Raw genomic sequence first — 19,647 nt, 5'->3', positions numbered from 1 at the left:
GCAATTTTATTGTTTATGATTTTCATGTTATTTTATTGTCTGGAATAGTTCCTTTAAATTTTTTCCCACTTGTGTCGAACATCGTGTATATATATGTATATGTATGTGTATGTATGTATGTGATATAAATGTGTGTGTGTGTGTGTGTACATATACACATATACATACATGTATACATACATATATACAATTTTACAATGAATGATCAATACCCTGACGTATTCCGTCCTAAAATGTCCTAAATGTTATGTAATTATAATTTTTGCCTTTTAATAAAACAAATGTATCATTAATACATTGTTTACATTTTTCCATGATTATTAATATATCGTGATATAAAGAAAAGAAACACATCGAAATATTAAATACTTAATGAAGAAATATTAAAACTAATATATTTAACATATTTCGACTAATTAAATGTGTCCAGTGTTTTCTAGAAAATTTCTTGTTTTGGAAATAAAGTTAATTTATTAAAAAATTAAATCAGTAATCCGTAGGCATGGACTCATCGAACATTAATGTCTCTGTGGAGAGAATAGCCAAATCGATGTAATTTTATTATACTTGATAAGGATCTGAACCCTACATCGAAAACGTAGTGTAATTAACAAATAAAATTTGCCAGTCAAATCGAAAAAAAAACCGTCTATTTTCGTTTAATATAAAGTGAAAATTATTGTTTTCACAAGTTATTCTTTTATAGTCCACATTTTTGTTCGATAAAATTATAGATAGAATTCTATAAATTATATTAGAAATGTAGTTTAATCAACAATCATGCATACTAGTTTCGAAAATTATCTCTTCTTTAAAATATTCTTTTCAGCGTTTATCTGTTATCTTTCAAGTCATCATTTGCACATTATAAATTGACTGAAATTAATTGGAGATTAAAGGACGTTAGTTTGGTACATACTATAATACATATAAATCAGGAAATATTCCTCGTTTTTTTCGTTTCAATACATGAATTCAGTAATCAATATAAAAAGGAAAATATTTGCATTCGTAAATGCATTAATATTTACACGGAATGTCGCTTCGACATAATATATCTCGAGATCATCTTATTTTACTAAATTAAAAGATTATTGCACAACTTGCGCGAGAAGGCATTACTCGTTCCCTATCAAATCACTAAGCAGATGAACACGTTTAACATTCTAATTGTAAAAAAATTTGTTAGTTATTTACATGAGACTGATATCTTATCTCAACGCTTATCGTCAAAACAGAATGACGTCGTTTGTAAATCTGTCCAACAGACGTCAGTCATCTTCATTGGTATGTTACAATGTTAAGCGAATATACGCATTATTGCGCGTCATGATTATGTATAGAAGAAAATGGCAAGTGTCAGACAGGTGTCTCCGTGTCGTCCCATATCTTGGTATCGCGCCGAAACGGTTGAGCGTTCGAGGACTCGCGTATTACGAGACTGACTGTATCAGAATAATCCAAATCTGTGTGACGTTCTCCATCCCGCGGTAGACTTCTGTTGGACGACGGTGAACTGTTTTCTGCGCTGCAGTCGTGTTTGAATACACTGTCCGATTGGGAATGCGTTGGTGTAGACAGTTCAGATACTAATGGTGTGGACTCATCGTCGCTCTCGCCACCAGGTGCCGATGACTTCGTCGTTGGTGTGGTGATCAAGCGATCCTTTAACTTTGACAGCTTCTCTAGGCTGGAGGTGGGCACCGATATCACCACTTCGTTATTTAACGTCAAGGATGAGCGTCTCTTGGTGGATACCGATGATAATATAGTCTTTGGGGATATATTGTTTCTCATACACCTCTCGTCGGTTGATTTCGATCTGATCGCAGGTTTCGGTGATGCTGGCGGAGAGACGAATAGTGAGGTTGGTCTGGTGCTAAGGTTGCTGCCGCTTCTTTTCAAACTTTTATGTGAACAGGCGGATTTCGTGCTACGTTGAGATGTAACGCTACGTTGAGAGTTGGTGCGTTGAAGGAACGTGGAATCGTGTGAGCTCTCGTCCGAGCTAACCGGATCATCGTTAACCGGCACCCAGTGTAACAGCGGACTGGCCTGAAGCAATACGTATTCCGTATCGTGTACCGAGATGACGGGTCCTAAAACAGAAGCTCATGTGAACATCTGCTTTATATTATATACTTATCGTATTCTAAGCGACTCTAATATAAATTGTAAGCTGTAGAGTTCGAGGAATCGGAAAATCTTTGTAATGACGCATTCCTAAAAAAATTATCGAAAAAAACAAAGTTTTTAGCATTTATTGATGTTATTTTATCAAGTTATTGATGACAAAGAATATACCGATTTCTTTTTATAATTTTCTTATTTTAAAATTTTCAATCTTTAAAACGCTTTGTGATTGTAATTGGTAATAGCTGAAAGCTTCTAGACGCAAATAGCAAAAAAGGTAATGTCAGTTATGGTTTGCAAGAAAGTTTTATTGCCACTTGCTCTCATAATAACATAATACTGCTCATAACATAAGTGCTAACAATCTAGCGATAGTGATGTACATATAGTATGGGAAGTAATGTGGACCGGAATAGCAGGACGCAATATTCAATTTTATCGCCAAGTATGATCACTTTACATACAATGGTTTTAAAAATATAATCAAATACACGATCGCTTTGGTACACACGTCGCTTTAGTAGCGTAAATATTTGCTACATAAGATATATATATTTGTCAACAATGCATTATCACAGTCTTTTGTACATGAATTGTTCACAGGAAACATCAAACAGCTGGTGAAAGTAGTAACCTCTGACATTTTCCCCTTTCTTTTTACATGATATAATATACTTATTACAAATGTAATAAAGAGTATGTTCATACATTTTACTGACTATAGAGGTTTTTATCATGCAATCCTATCTTTCTTTTTTAATATGGCATTGAAAAATACATACATCATTGATTTTAAGCTAATTTATAAAATGAGCGTTATACTAGGCCTACGAATACGCATACAATAATGATCCTACTATAATCATTAAATGGCTTTCATATTTTTCTTCCTTTCTTATGTACGACATGTATGATACTATGTTCTCGCATTGGCATGTGAGTCCTTAAAAAACATTATACATGTTCCTACAGATAACAGCCTTTCATTTTGTAATTTACAAATGGCCTTATAGTAACAGTATATTTATGTAACCATCATTTGATTTGTCGACTGTCATTGCATTTATGTACATCTTTAATCAGCAATACTGTCAAATAACATTCTACAAACATACAGATGTACAAATAAAACTATCGAATAGGATGAAGTATGTCAATCATTTGGTTTCTTCTTTTTAAGATCACACAAATTGGCAAGCACCGTTCCTGCATACAATGATAATGTCTAGTCGTTTCACGTGTCGATTGAACATTACGCCGGAAAAGTTTCCGCTTTTGCGACATGCGCAACTCGAGTGAAATTTATTTGGCGGATATATACATCATCCTATAGTCATATCATTGTATAATCATCCTATTTCAAATTTGTGACTAAAAGTTAGCACTGTACTCGGCAGAGGTGTCACTGTTTTGATCAGGCTGCGGTGGTTCTTGCACTATTACCAGAGGCAGTGTAAGTGGTAGGAGAGTAGGCTCACCTGAAGAAAGTGAGTCTGTTGGTGCCACCGCTGGCGATGGCACATCCAAAACATCCTCGCAAGCTTCCTCGTTTAAGGTTTGTAGTGCTCCACAAATCATTTGCTCTTCTAACGTTACCTAAAACGTACGTACGTATTTTAGCATATTTAAAACGAATAGTATTCGTTTCATACATATTAGATACATATTATACAGATAAATATACAGATTAAATGGACAAAAACTAATGTTTTTTAATATTTTTTAATTATAATTATAATAACAAACTTACCTGAAACTGGTACCAAGTACGAATGCAAATAAATGAAAATTTGTGAAAATTTGTTGCGATATTAATTCGTAGATTTAATTATAATTGAAGGATTTCCTACAAAATCAAACTAAAAGTTAAATTTTCGGTGAACAAAAAACTTATCTTCAAATCGTTTATTGTATAAATGATATTTTTTCCCAACATATATAATAATCAAACATATATAATTATATGCATATATAATAATCAAACATATATAATTTTCAAACAGATATAATAACAAAAAAATTTTAATTAAAAAAATGTAATGTGTTAAATTTTGTTATTAATATGAAATCGTCCTTTGAGTTCTTTTTCTTTGTGCATACTTTGATTGTGTAAAAGAATTTGGAATTCTGCAAAGTTACTTCAAAGATATTGTTTAATGAAAAAATGTCAGTAATTTGCTTCAGGATACTAATTCAACTGAGGCGGACGTGTTTGGCAAACCTCTGTAAATAATTCCGAATAAAGTCGTTTGGTTCTTTTTAAAGAAGTGAGTATGTTTCCCTTCCAACCGCGGACACGCGCAACAGTATATAACTTTTCTGGACAAGTAATAAATATAAAAACAAAGTTTTTTTCAAAGACCATGGACCGAAATCAAATTATGGTTTGGTTTCAGTTATAATTTAATAAAATATTTGAAAACTGTACGGATTCAATTTCAGTGTAACAGGTTCTAATGTCTTGATAAATAAAGAAAACCGAAAACCGTTTAAATTACGATTTTTTGAGGTTCTTAATAAATGTTAATAATAATTAATAGTATTTAATAATATTTAATAATAATTGTAGAGTGTAGAGGAAACAAAGGCCGAGTTGAATTGTCCCTATAAAGTCATTGTACCATAAAAAAGAAAAAAAGAAACGAGAACAAATTGGAACCATCCCCAATCGGTCCGGGTCCCTAGTTTTTTTAACAATTTTAATTAATATCTTAGAGACCCACTAAAAAATTAAACAATTACTATCTTTCGACTGTTTAATTTTTATGGAAATATATTTACTATCTATTTACATTTATGTATTTTATTTTCTCTGTTTGATTCTTGCTATGATTTGGTACCATTATCTAGACTTAAAAAATTGATTTGTTTGTTGTAGAAAACCCTTCGATTGTGTATTACTTATTTTTTTATGTATATAATAATATCAATATCGTACCTGTTTTTCCATTATAGATTGCTTATTTTGATCACGGCGAGTCGATCCATCCGTTCTCGATATTCCTTTCTCTTTTTCAACGTGAGTAGACACACGCATAGAATTATTTTGCAAAGCATGATCTATAACAGATTTTAAAATAATACATTGATCGAATCGAATAAGAAACAAGTGAAAAAGATATGGAACATACCTTTGCGTACTTGTTCAGTGAATCGGACACTTCGAGGACCTTCCTCGTATGTAAATGACGAGAGCTCCATTTCCCGTAGTGATACAATTACCATGCGAAATAATTCCCAATCCCCAAAGGTCATTTTAAATACCTAAAAAATATATTTGTATTTAGAACTTCTTGAAATGTAAAAAATGCAACATTTTAAACATTATTTATTTTATTATACTATAATTTTAAACTGTTATATGATAAATGCATAACTTAAATTGAAAAGCCACCAACTGGATAGAGATGAATCGGTTTTAGTGCTTAATATTTCTTGCGTGAATTTATATACATTATTTAATTCTTGCACTTACTTTTTTCAATTCCTGTAAATCGCAGTGCAATAAAACTCGTCCATTAATATTATTCTCTTCAACAGCCTGTTTATATGTCGGTGCTTGGCTCGAGTTAAGGCTTTCGATTTTGTCAATCAGGTCGCAAACTCCATTCACTGATAAGGATGACAGCTTTATTTCCAGAATTTCGGACTGCGAATAAAGATGAAGGTAGTTAACTAACGCATTTTCAATTACATACACAAGAAACATTTATATTGTGTACAATTAATTTATGATGTACCGGTAATGTGGTCGTTACGGAAAGCGGTTTTGACATTGGTTCCGTGGAAGGCATTTGTATCCAATTTGGTGGAGCTTGCCATTCAAAGTTTGACTGATAATTCCATGATGGTGTCGGCGGCACGGACCCTTGCAAACTCGATTGCTTAGCGAGTCTCACATGTCGATTCGATATGCCTCTTTGTGGAGCCCATTGATCAGTTGGAACACCATGGCCGTGCCAAGCAACACTTTGTTTATGAAATAGATTCGCATCTTCTTCTATGCTTTGTTGTTCCTCCTTTATCTTTTTTTTAAGATATGGATCTAGATTAATAGTGAAAGGCAAGAATATCTTCATATCGCTGATGAGTAAACTAGACCGATGAAAGGTAAGAAAAACATCCAGCTTGCGTTCGTCTCTATCTATCTCGAGAAGAGGTTGCACCTCTTTCAGTACCGGAATTTGCGGTCGAACCCTAATATAAAAAATGTTAATATATATAAAAAATATAAGCAATCAAATTTATGTTTAAAAAATAATACAATGAGTCAATCTGAATGTTGTGCTTATATAATTGACATAGAATGTATTTAAAAAATCGTTGATGTTATATAAACTTATATAAACTAAATCATATAAATAAAACGTTTCAACTATAGTTTTATATATATATATATATATATATATATATATAAGGTTATCAGTGATAAAATAAATATATAAATTAAACAAGTTAGTAGTTAAAATAAATTTTCAGGCATTATATTGTTTATCTCGCAATTTTATTTTAATTCATATATTCTATGTTAAGTATATAAGTACATACATTCGCCTACGAACTTTTGGTTCATTAATTTCTTATTATTAATTTCTAAATTTTGATTTTGTTGTATTCACTTATTAATTAAAATCTACATACTTATCGTAAAGACTTTTCAGGGACATATTGTCGTCCAGGCTCTCCTCGTACATATCATAATGAAGAATAAGCCAGGATGTCCTAAAAGGCCATTGTTCAGTAATGTTGATCCAACTAGCTAAGTGATACCAGTTAAAGTCAATTTGGAATGCTTTAAGTAATCGCCCTAAAAAAAAAAACCAAACAATGTACATAATTGCATAGATTGTTTTAATAGTTAAATTAATTAATTTTATACTGCAATATAATCTAGAATTGTTTTTATTAATTATGTTACTCTCATATTACATACATTCTTGTTACAAATGTAGGATTAATAATAATTACTTTAAAATTTTATTTTATTTCTGGGAAAATATAAAGTACTTTTATTATACATTATACATATAATCAATAACTGTGCTCAACAAAAAAATAGCACTTTGCTGTACTTCTTAAGATTTTGGTTTTTGATAAAATTAAACATAAATAAATTTAATATAATTATACATTCTTTATATTTTAATAAAAAATACTTGTTTGTAAAAAAAGCAATATCTTGATAGAATAGAAACTTTTAACAATATATGAATTATATTAAAATCAAAATCATAAAACCAAAGATAAGTTTTTTATTTGTCTTTGTACAGTCGGACCTCCCATTTGACATACCAAAAACCTCCGTTTTAATATACCATGTGATCACAGTCGCTGCGCGTACACGATGCGCAGTCGTCTGCATCAGGTCCGTACATACATACTTGCTAATGCAAGAATCACATTCTAACCTCCACAATTTGAAACTGGATCTGACAACATGTACGTACGGCTCTGTTTTGGGCGGCGCTAATACGAACCTCCCATTTATCATATTTGGTCCCGTGGCTATGCTAAATGAGAGATCCGATTGTATATGTTTCGAATATTGTTGTAAGATTTATATTTATACAAAATTTTTTAATAATATGAAAAAAAAAAATATATATATATATAAGTTTACAAGTATTATTTCCATAAAATCTATGTTTAATCTTAAAAAAACATGTCTTAAACATTTGTATTAATAATAAGTATTTTAAACATAACACTCCTGGATGCAGCATGATATAATATATTACCTGTGACATAAACGACATTCATTAATCTCCTCATACTACGAGGATTCACGTCGCTAAAATAATCATCAGTAAGCAACATTTTGTTGAGATCCTGCGCGCCTCCCAATCGATTCAAATTACTGCCGATACTGCTAGCGATCGATTCGCTCAATCGCATCTTTCTACTACCTTTTCTGGTTTGGGGTTTTAGTTTTTCGTTACTGTTCATTATAGCCGATTCTGTGCTGAGCCTTCTATTGGATACTGAGTGATGCATAGTACTGGTCGCGGTATAGTTGACGCTTTCCTCGGCCTCCGTCCACACTGTCTTCTTGTAATATTGAGCAGTCTGTTGTGCAACCTTGACTTTACGCAAGCCACTGTTTTGCAAGTAAAACGGCAGATGCACCATATTTCGCAAGTAATCGTGACCGCCGATATTCGATTCCGAGAACAGTCTTCTACTATTTACTTCTACCGCCTATACGCACATGTCAAACGATAATTATGATTTTTCATTAGAGTGATGTTTTAAAATCAATAATAAATTAAATTAACATTTTTTAGAAAATATATTTAAGTTGGCTCTACAAGATTCCACATTCTTTTAAATTACAAAATACTATTAAAGCAAAAAGTAAAAAATAAAAAGAACAAAAAAATAAAAGCAAATTTATGCTAATAAAAAAATATTTTAAATTTTAAATAATTTTTAAATTAAAAATTTTTTATTGAATTTAATTGTGTAAAAAACAAATCTGTAAAACCAATTTAAAGAGATCTTCTATAATAAAACAATGTCTAATTGTAATTTACTTTCGATAATTTCAGCATCTTTTTGCTTACCTTAGATATAATATGTGGATCAATTGCTAATATCACAACGAAGGGATATCCGTTATCACTAAATAAGGCCTGTATAGCGTCCAAAACAAGTAAAACTTTATCCTGTTCGCAACTATCCAAACCGTCTACTATTACGACTAGTCTACTTTGTTGAGCCATGAAACTGTCCAAGCACTTGACCTATTTAAAAGCATGATTAAAAGCTACGCCGTTAAAAGTAAACTTCTAATTGTTATCTTAATAAATAAGTAATTTACCATTTCCGTCATTAAATTGACTTCGCTTTTTAAAGTTTGAATAAAGCCTTCACTCTTCAAAGTCTCCAATTTTGATATACTACGTTGAAGGTGTCTCCTTTGTGAAAAAATCAATGCCTGCAGTGTTCTACTCCATGTGTACAAATTTGCTATTATACTGATAGCCAAGACCAAGGCAATCGATATCATAATAATATGAGCAGTAACTCGTTCTATCGTAGACCTAAACGCGAAACAATGTAGTAGATAAAACAATAACATAGAAATATTTTATCAGGATGTCTACTCAAATTTTGTAAAAAAAATTTCCAAATTTTGGAAGATTTTTATTTTTATAAAATTCCAGATAAGAACTTCTTTAGATGCAATTTTGAAATAAATTTATTTTATTGTACACGTTTTTAATGTTCTTTAATAATGTAACCCTCATGTAATCACAAAAAGCCTTAAGTTTTGAATAAATGTGAGAAAATACCAAATAAAAACAATATAAACTGAATGGTACGTAATGATTGTGATACGAATTTACTTTATAGGAAATACAAAATTTGTAAGGTGATTAAACGTTATTTAGTACGATGTATTATTGTTAATGACTTTTTAAAAATTTGCAGTCTACTACTAGAGAATGTATTGTAAATGTCCGTAAACGTGCATATATAACAATATTTATTGCTAATAGACATTTTGCATTATCGAGCAAAAATAAAAAAAATAAAAAAAATTGTGTGTGTGTGTGTGTGAAATTTAAATATAACAGTAAATTGTTTAAATTTTCCTTAAGTCTCAATAAAATTCATAAAAATTTTCAAGAGTAAAAGAGAAATCTCTTGAAAATTTCTCGTTTTCTCCTGATAGTAAACATTCTTTATATCCGACATACAATTACTTACTCATCATTCGAAATATCTATAAGATACACTGTAAGTATCGAGATGCCGACAAGCAAGCTGCATAAGCAGAATTCAAATATGACTACATATGGCAGGCAACATAATCGTCTCCATTTCCATGTGGTGGTTGATTTATCTGGTTTGGGTCGAAATGCCCTGTACAGTCTGGTAGATAGAGAGCCATAGTAGTTTTCAATGGAATCGTACAACGAGCCAACCATTTGCACGACTGCGTTTTCACCGGCGGCGGTCGTACCCACGCGAGTCTGATCGGTGAAGTAAAATTTTATCGGCTGCACTGTTATGCCATCGTGACATTGACTACCCGGTGGATGACAGAAGATCACTTGCAACAGCAGTTTCAGCGTATTCAATTTGGTGGTGAGATCCACTGTCAGATTATATGGCCAGTACCAATCGTATCTGTTTTTAATTAACAATAATTAATAGATCTCAGATAAAGATTTGACGAATAGAATTTTATTTATCGTTGTTTTTCATAAGTCTTACCTTTTGTTGGCATGCCAAACGAGAATCAGAAATATATAAACAATAACTAATAAACTTATTCCGGATGACAGACCGATGATCCACGATTGTAAGACAAGACCCAACGTAACGCCCACAAGTAGGGATACGTGAGCTACTACTAAAAAAAGTAAGGAAGAGAATTGGAATACCGGATCGATCCATTGTCGCGCAAAGTTCTTCATTTCCTCTGTAAAAAAATAGTTATTGCTATTATTTTTTATATAACTCAGATATATACATACTAATTAATAACAATTTCTTAACACGTCTGCGACAAACATATTTTTGTTTAAACGTTTTTTGTATATAGCGTGACTTGAAACCACGAGTCGACCTTCACTGGAGATGGTGTAATCGTATTATGAATTACGGATCAGGTGATCATTGGGTATTACAATGGTAAGTCATGACTAACGCGCATAGACAGCATTTATAGAGATAATCTTGCTATCGTTCTTTGCGTAGGAAGTATTTGATTGATGGTAGTCCAGTGGGATAGAATAACGGTATCTATATGGTCACAACGTCGTGAACGTGTTAACTTGCTAAAAAATTAAATTGAGAAAAAACTTTGTGCAGACTTAATCAATAAATTATTTATTTATTAAAGCTCTTAAATGTGAAAAAAAAATCTTAAAATCATTGACGTAGAGAACAATAAAGGTAACATTATTTTAAAAAAAGAAGAAAAAGAAAAGAAAAAGAAAAGAAAAGAAAAAAAGAAATAAATTCAGAAAAATACAAGCAAGAAAAAAATAGAAAAAACTTTTTTCCCAGAATTTTCAAGAATTTTTTCGGACTAAAAACATTAATATACATACACTAATATACATACAGAGAAAAATTTTAATTTCATGACAGGCTACAAAGAAATAAAAATTGTAAAAAATAATAGAAGCTGCAATATAATTTATAATATATTTTGCAAGATGCACTTCTGTTGATTAAAAAAAAATATATAAAAAACTCGAGCTTCTTCTAATTAAAAGTACAATTTAATTTTGCATAATATAACATTTTATTTAAAATTTAAAAAAATATGATCTATTATATTTTTATAAAAATTTGTTTCAATTTTATTAAAGAGTTCACAGGAAGTTTTTGAAATATTCCTTAAGACTACTAAGTAGTATTGTAATAATTCTATTGTTTGGTATAATACCTCTCAGTTTGTTCAGTAAAAATGATTTCCCAGAACCCCATTTTGCGTACAGACCGACGGTAATTGGTGTAGAAAGCGATGGTTCGCTGAGAATGTCTGCGAGTGCGCTGCTGTATAAATCGTAACCAAGCATGTTTTCATTGTCCTCATTAGTATTTAAGCGCCCTGTAACGTTTATCAAATTCTATTCTAAAACATGTTAAAATATTAAACATGTGTTCTCTATATGTTGTAAATTAAGGAGGTTAAATGTACATATACATTTGTAATTTTAATATATATAAAGTAGTATATCTCTATTATCAAAATGATTATTTTTGGCACGTTTGATCTTATTTATCTTAAAAACCTAATGTAACGGGCAAATTTTGAGGTCAAATTTGGATTCAGCGTACAAAATTACGTAGAGAACCATTCAAATTTCAAATATCAAAATCAGGTCTGTCATCGATAAGTATGTGTGATCTAACATTCCACATCTGTAAATTAAATTTGTTTAATCTTTTAATGTGTATCAGTTCAGATATTATGCGTTTGTTAAAGTTTTTTTACACATTTAGAATTTTTATATTATCCCAGTCGAACTTATAATGCATCTTACGTTTCCGTAATTCTGTGAAGTATATTCTATCTTATGTGATTGTAGTATTGCAATATTCGTGTTTTTAATTGACAATCTGTTTATCCAATATAAAATGTATCAGTACTGTTCTTATTACTCTTTCATTACTGTTCAATTTGTAAACTAAATAGTCTTTCACATTGAATTGGGAAGTAAATCTTCATGTATCGATTAAACTAATTTATGTTGTAAAATGATAATATATTTGTATCTATATTTTTAATAATGTTCCAGAATATTTTTCTGTAATAGATTTATTTATAGAAAAATAAATCAAGTAGTTTTCATTTTCTGAATTATTTTTCATAATTTTGTTTTATTGTTCTATTCTTAATCAAATTTTGAGGTCAGAATTGGTCAATTCTTGATTATATATTTAATTGTATCAAAAATGAAATTTAGCGGATAATCATTCTTTTTAAATAAGATTTCAATAATAAGTTTAATAGTTTTTTAATGAAATTTTGGATGCGAAATAAAAAGGTTCTATAAACGAGTGACTGGTCTCAGTTTTTTAGAAAAATAGGTGCTGAAAAAAATAACTATACCTAGATATCATAAAAAAGTTTTTGATATCAATTAAAGATAATTTTATTATTTTTAATCGTAATATTTAGAAAATTAATTTTATCCCTTTCTCTAACAAGGGAAGTGCACTTCTTGTTGCCTTCTAAAGGCGCCATTCAAGCGAAATACTGCACACATAAACTCTACTCGACAAGATCTTTCGAACGATATATAACACATCTATTCGCGATTATCACTTCGTGCACTTCCCTTGTAAGATAAATTGTAATCTCGGCAGGTCAAATTAATTCATTTAAAACTTTTTCGATTTTCAAACAAGAGAAGACAGACATCACTATATCATCACTATATCATATTTATAGTAAAACAGTATCTGTACGTTAATCACCTCTCTTCCTAATTAATCATCATAGCACGCTTTTTCGCAAATATTGCATAATATCTGCATTAATTGGAGAAAGTGAAAATCCAATGGGTATTCCAAAAATTAGTTTATATATTTTATTATTAAATGAGAAATATGTAAAGTCAAGAAAACAAAAGAAACCAAACAGCCCCTAAAAATTCGTTTTTCGGAATTAGCTGTTTTCTATTGTTAATTCAATTTTCAAAAATTTTAAATTATTTATCTTTAAACTTAAAATACAATTTTTTAAAATAATAGCATTGAGTATTTTAAAAGAAATTTTTTTAATAATTTTAAAAAAATTTAAATAATTTACCAACTCTCCCTATTTTGTGTTTTTTGCGACATACACGAAGTATTTTTTTCATTGTTTAAAAATTTTTGTAGTTAATTCTCATATTACGAGACAAAGCACAACTATAGTTGTTGATTACCGCGAAAAAAATAAAGATACAGATAAAGAATAATTTTTTGTTTTGTATTCCTCTATATTTCAACAATTACATCCTTGAAAAATTATGTTTATTTTTTGTATTTGTTAGATAAATTTGTTTAATTTCATAATGTTTTTGTTAATCTCTTTTATTTTGTTAATTGTAATTAACTAGAATTTAAAAATTCAAATAAAGATTAAGTTTTGTATCACAAATAAAGTTTGATTCTCATTCCTCGTAAAACTACCCTAAAATAACAAAATAATTTGAAAAGTTAGAGTTAAATAATAAAAGATCGAGTTTACCCTGACCACAGTTTACCCCATTTTTATTATACCTCAGAAACTAATAGGTATTATACCGCCAATTATTTTATAAAAAGTTGCGCCAAGCAACAAGTTATTCAATGGTTTATTGCAATCCATTTCATTTTAAATGAGATATCTTAGAGAGGTTGGGTTAGCCCCGGTCTTCCCTACATGTATGATAAGTAGAGTTATTGACTTCTCTTCACTTTTTTAAGCTGGAACCTCCTTAAATTACTACTAAAAATGTGACATGAATAATGATATGTGCTTAATCAACTTACGAGCACCAAATATTTGACCAAGCATTGTCTTTGGATGATTGACGTCAATGTTGTAGGGCGTTTCGCCTTGTCTATTCGGACGGTACAATAACTGGCTATTCTTTGGATTCCTCAGTAGTATCTCGACGATCGCTTTCGATCGCGCACGCATCGCAATGTGCAGTACAGTGTCGCCCTTCTTGTCCGTAGCCGAGACCTTGGCTTTCTTGTCTAAAAGCAATTGCACGATTTCGGCGTTACGCGACCTCACCGCCCGTAATAAAGGCGTGTCGCCGTCTTTCGTGGCAATTTCCAGGTCTGGGTTAGCGTTTAGTAATAATTTGAGTATCGGTATATTGCCTTTCTCTACTGCTATGTAAGTTGCGGTTTTTTTATCCTAAAATATATACGGATGGGGTGGTTAGTTCGACTAGAAGGACTCGAGAGTAACCGCGGAGGTGTCACGCACGAACCTAGCTCGAAGTGACTTAAAGGATACCACTGGATCTGAGAACGTCTCTTATTAAAGTGCCCATCGTATAGATTTGAATCATTAGCAATTACTTCAACAATGTTTCGCCCGTTCTCTCATGTAGAACTCGACGCATAAAACAATTTAGCGTACCGGAATGATCAATATTTTGGAGCCACAATATTCGATAAAAAAGATAATTTTTTTCAAAGTTGATATTTGAGGAAAATACACGAAAATACGTAAAAAAGAATAAGTCATACCTTTCCAGCGATGTCGACATCCGCGTATTTTTTCAGCAACGATTCTACCACGCCTCGATGACCTCCCTTAACCGCATGGATTAGATTCGTGTCGCCAGCTCGATCTTGAATATTAACGTAAGCACCAGCATTTAAAAGGGCGTTGGCTATTTCATGATGACCTTCACGGCAGGCAATTGCTAGGGCGGTGCAACCGTCTTTGTCTAGAGCGTTCACGTTGGGTTTGTGTTCCAATAGTAACGACACGACTTCCACATGATTACCGAGAGTTGCCACGATCAGAGCAGTCCACGAATACTACAAGAAAAATTGTGTCATAAGCATAATAAAAAAAAAAATATATTTTTATATCATTCATTTCAATATAAAAATGTAAAAGTTTTAAAATAATTTGTGTTTAAAATATTTCTATTCGCGATTATTAATTTATACAAAAAAATTCATGTAATCGTAGTATAATTACGAGGTTTAAAAAAGTTTTGTGAATAAATATAGATAACGTTGAGAAAAATAATTTCTAAATTTCTATAATAATTATTATTATCAAATTTATTATTCAAAAGTTCAGTGATTTTCATAAATAATAATAAGAAAATAATATAAATAATAATAAACCAATAATAAAAATATAACTAACAGAGAATAAATCTTACTCGATTATAGCTGGATCTTCTGCTGATATTTACGCTTATGATTTTATATATACCCTTTAAAGTTTACTAAACTGTAAGTCATATAGATTTTTTAGACTTTAAAACACAGTTATAAGATGAACAAAAATAATAATATCATATTAAATTGATAATAAATTTAATAATAAGGCTAACAAGCATCTATATTAAAAAGTATACAATAAATTTATTTCAAAGTTACATTTACAAATTTTCAGAATTTTATTTGAAATTTTAAATAAAATTCCTGGAAAATTTGGGAGTTCTTAGAAACTTTTTACAAAATTTGAGTAAATACCTTACAAATATTTTGCAAAAAAATATTACATTGTCTGCATTATCATCAATCTGCATTTTTTAAACGACATTAGTTTTTACAAGAAGACGATTTCCTAATTTTTCTATTTTTTTTAAAGCATTAAAACATTTCCTCTGACTTTCGTCAAAACAAAACTTGTCTGAATAAAATAAAATTTCTTCGATGATATTATAAAAGATAATGCACACCAAAATCACGCACATTATTTTCTTCCCAGCATTATTTATGTATTTAATCGCAAAACTTCTTAAGCAACTCTCTCATAAGTGTTTTATATTACTGCTCAAAAGTACTAGAATGTTTAAGATTCTCTTACATTTTACGAAAAGCTAAGTATCTCAATGAATTAAATTTGAGAAGTTTTCAAAAATGTATTTAAAAAAAAAGATAGAATTTTGAACCTGTTTTAATTTCGTTTCTACGATATTTTGTTCCTAAATTGCATAAAATTACAAGTTGATATTTTAAAAATATTTTTTATTTAATATAAAGCTTAATAAAATATCAAACAGAAAACAATAAAAAATTATTTTAAAGTAAGCTTTCTGAATTATAAGATGCTTCTTTAAAAAAATTGATGAAATCATTTCTTACAATAACATTGTACCTTCTGTGTAATCATTAATTTCTTAAAAATGTTATTTAACTTCAAAGTTAAAGAGTTTATGATAAAAAAGAAAAAGGGGACAAAATGCTTTTTAAAATTTATAAAAAAAATTATTATAGTGCGTTTTGATTCTCGCGTAAATTAAGGGGTTAGGCCACTATGAAATTTTCAAAAAATTGAAAAAAAATTTGTTGGTTAAAAACATACCTTAGGGCATTAAAAATAGTATGTAAGTGATCCAGATACGAAAAAAATTTTTAATGATGTTTATAAAGTTGTATTGTTGACCGCCTTGAAGCGCGCTCAAGCGGTCTCTCACTGACGAACAAGGCAAAACAGACTCATAGAGACTCTAAATCGCTAAGAAAAGAAGACAAAAATGTCGATCCAGAAGGGCAACTATATGGTTCCGGACTAGCAGATTAATAGTAAATTAAAATTTCATTTTATTTAAAAAATATCGTTACTTAATTAAAACTTTAAACGCGTTTTTCTCGAAACCGTATATTTTTCAAATCGGGCAGACGATGATTCTGTTAAATCTTTACCGGTTTACTTAAAATTTTTATGTAGCTTCAAAATATGATTTTTTACAGAAGTACATACATACGGATTTTTAATTTTATTGTGAACTTTTTTTGTTATAAACAATTTTCATGTAATTTTTTTCCTAAAAATGAAACTTTTTAAAAGATGTACGCCATTTTCGCAAAAAAAAAATAGGAAAAATTTCCATATGTACTTCTATAGAAAATGATTAGATCTTAAATATTTAGATCTTAAAAATTTTTAATTTTTGTTTTAGGTCAAAAATTTTAAGAGAAATCCTTTCGCCCATGGGACGCTTCCAAAAAAATAATGACTATGCTATTGGATGCCTACCATTTGTGATTAAAAAGAAATAAAAAAATTATTTTTATACTTAAAAAATGAACAATCATGTGCTTAATTTGAATTTTCTTTCTCGCATTACTTATCTTCGTAAATAATTGTCAAAATTAGGATGTTTTTTCGTACGCTACAGTGGCCTAACCTCTTAAAAAAAAATTTTTTAAAGTTTTTTGTCACATATTTTTACATAGTAGTGTATTTTGTATTATGTTATTAACTTAGAATCTATCACTTTTTCATAATATTTTTCAACGGTTTATTGATTTTACCATGCCTGCCGTATCAACATTGGCTCCGGCCTTAAGAAGCATATCGACAATTTCTACGCATCCCTTGCGTGATGCCCATACAAGTGCCGTCGTGCCATACTGGAAAAATAATAACCATGAGTACCAAGAGTGAGACAGTAGCCATCGATTTGCGATACGCCTGTCGATTACCTTGTCCCCGACATTGACCTTCGATCCATGAGCAATGAGATCTTTGACTATATCAGTATTACCCCTGCCAGCGGCCCATACTAACGAGGATATATGAAAATTTCCATGCGCATTGACGTCAGCCCCGTGCTCTAGCAGCATTGTTACCGTCGCTGATTTACCCTTGTAGGTCGCCCACATGAGTGCCGTCCATCCGCCCTGTAATAAAAGAACTTTCGATCCTTCGGTTGCTTATGCACAAAAATGTCAATTTTTTTATAGAAAAGTATTTATATTAGGAAAAAAAATGGCGTCTTTAAAAACAATATAAATAGTCTGTAGTTTTGTTAACATAATTTAATATCTATTCAATAATCACCAACCCGCGTTTGATTCAAAAAATAAGAATAAAACAATTCAAACATCCTTTGCTCTTACAAAACTTTATCGTCGTAAGAAGTATCAATGATTAAAAAAGACAATAGTCCAATAAGATAAACACTGACACGATAATTAAGAGAGTACTTTTTATGCTAATTCTCTTAATTTTTTTGTGTCTGTTTTGCTACAGACAGTTGAATATTACCATATTACAGAATTAAAGCCGATTAGCTTCTTGAGAAAAAAATAATAATTAAGTAAATTAACTATTAAACAATTAAATAAATAATAAATTATATTAAAACAAAATGTTTGTAGTTATAAAAATAACATTACTCTTTTTAGTTTTCCTAATAATTAGATTTTCCTATTAAATTTTACATATTTCTTTGTTAAAAGTAAGACTGCAAATTAATCGACAAAAATGTATACAATAATCATTAAATTTAAAATATTATTAAAAAATATAAAAAAATTTTGACAGAGTTATATATTAATAAAAATAACTTCTGGTGACAACGATAAAACATAAAACTCTTGGTTTATATGACAAAAGAGAATCAAATTTTTGTAAATATGATGAGTTTTCAGTTATATTTTTGCATTAATGGCATTACGCCAGGTTAATAAAGTATGCAACTTCTGCTGACCATGTCTCGATGTTCCAAATCGGCGCCGTGCTCAAGCAATTCAAGACAAATCTCGGTATAGCCTTCCTTTGCCGCGCACAACAACGCCGTCCAATTGTCCTGAGAAATTATAGAAAAACGTACATATATTGGAATTTTCAATTACTATGTATAATTACATTAATTACACGCTTTCAACCAACCGCATCTTCAGCATTGACGTCCGCTCCATGATTGATGAGTTCTCGGACAAAGTGTATTTTTCCCTTGGTTGCTGCAAGGATGAGGGCGGTGCTACCATTCTATTGTAAGAGAATAATTTGTCAAAGAAAATTCAACGACTCCATCGCAGCAAATGTAAGAATTTTTTTTTACGTAGTCACAATTTTTTATATGCATTTTTTTATTTATTCATGAAGATTACACCAGTTTATACGGCGAAACATTATTTTAAACTAGACAGGCTCTTATAGATTTTTGGATGTTGAAAATAGTGTCACAAACCAAATTTTACTAACACGTCAGGTTTATAAAATATAACAATAAGGTTTAAATTGCAAAAATGGCTCTTTTTACAAATAAGTAAATTTTTTTTGTAAATAAGGTTAATGTTATCTTGAAATTCTAATCTTGAAAGTCATGAATATATTATTTAGCCACTGTAAAATGCATTTTAAAAATTTCAATATTTTACTTTTTAGTTATATTATTAATTTTTATATTAAAATTTAAATATAGAGTTTTGCTAAAATAGCAAATTTCCGCTTATGACAATGAAGTCAAATATATAATAAGTGTATAATTTTTAATTTTTATGAAACACACAGATATACAGTGTAATTTACCATAATAGATTCCTTTAAATATATATGTATAAATGATATAATTTATTGGGGTA

General features: G+C 30.1%; 1 protein-coding gene across 10 annotated transcripts in view; it reads right to left on the bottom strand.

Annotated features, from left to right (window-relative positions):
* Window positions 1-190: 190 nt before the first annotated feature.
* The window catches only part of LOC105833751 (kinase D-interacting substrate of 220 kDa), a 58,971-nt gene continuing 39,514 nt past the window's right edge, over window positions 191-19,647 (bottom strand). For 4 of the 10 annotated variants that reach the window (XM_036282830.1, XM_012675721.3, XM_012675722.3 and 1 more), the window contains 20 exons: window positions 18,953-19,051; window positions 18,771-18,869; window positions 17,761-17,958; window positions 17,590-17,688; window positions 14,833-15,129; window positions 14,119-14,494; window positions 11,540-11,704; window positions 10,357-10,564; window positions 9,847-10,269; window positions 8,954-9,176; window positions 8,697-8,876; window positions 7,872-8,331; window positions 6,775-6,940; window positions 5,874-6,330; window positions 5,609-5,782; window positions 5,265-5,397; window positions 5,072-5,193; window positions 3,884-3,889; window positions 3,612-3,729; window positions 636-2,099 (listed from right to left, as the gene is read on the bottom strand). In XM_036282830.1, coding sequence (XP_036138723.1) covers window positions 1,360-2,099; window positions 3,612-3,729; window positions 3,884-3,889; window positions 5,072-5,193; window positions 5,265-5,397; window positions 5,609-5,782; window positions 5,874-6,330; window positions 6,775-6,940; window positions 7,872-8,331; window positions 8,697-8,876; window positions 8,954-9,176; window positions 9,847-10,269; window positions 10,357-10,564; window positions 11,540-11,704; window positions 14,119-14,494; window positions 14,833-15,129; window positions 17,590-17,688; window positions 17,761-17,958; window positions 18,771-18,869; window positions 18,953-19,051 — 4,743 coding nt within the window. In that variant the 3' untranslated portion in view covers window positions 636-1,359. Of the gene's footprint in view, window positions 2,100-3,611; window positions 3,730-3,883; window positions 3,890-5,071; window positions 5,194-5,264; window positions 5,398-5,608; window positions 5,783-5,873; window positions 6,331-6,774; window positions 6,941-7,871; window positions 8,332-8,696; window positions 8,877-8,953; window positions 9,177-9,846; window positions 10,270-10,356; window positions 10,565-11,539; window positions 11,705-14,118; window positions 14,495-14,832; window positions 15,130-17,589; window positions 17,689-17,760; window positions 17,959-18,770; window positions 18,870-18,952; window positions 19,052-19,647 lie in introns of all 10 variants that reach the window. The other 6 variants (XM_036282831.1, XM_028194567.2, XM_012675719.3 and 3 more) reach the window with 4 other exon arrangements.

Source organism: Monomorium pharaonis, chromosome 2 (assembly GCF_013373865.1).
Source record: "Monomorium pharaonis isolate MP-MQ-018 chromosome 2, ASM1337386v2, whole genome shotgun sequence".
Classification (NCBI taxonomy): Eukaryota; Metazoa; Arthropoda; class Insecta; order Hymenoptera; family Formicidae; genus Monomorium; species Monomorium pharaonis.
This window is presented reverse-complemented; position numbering and strand designations above follow the sequence as displayed.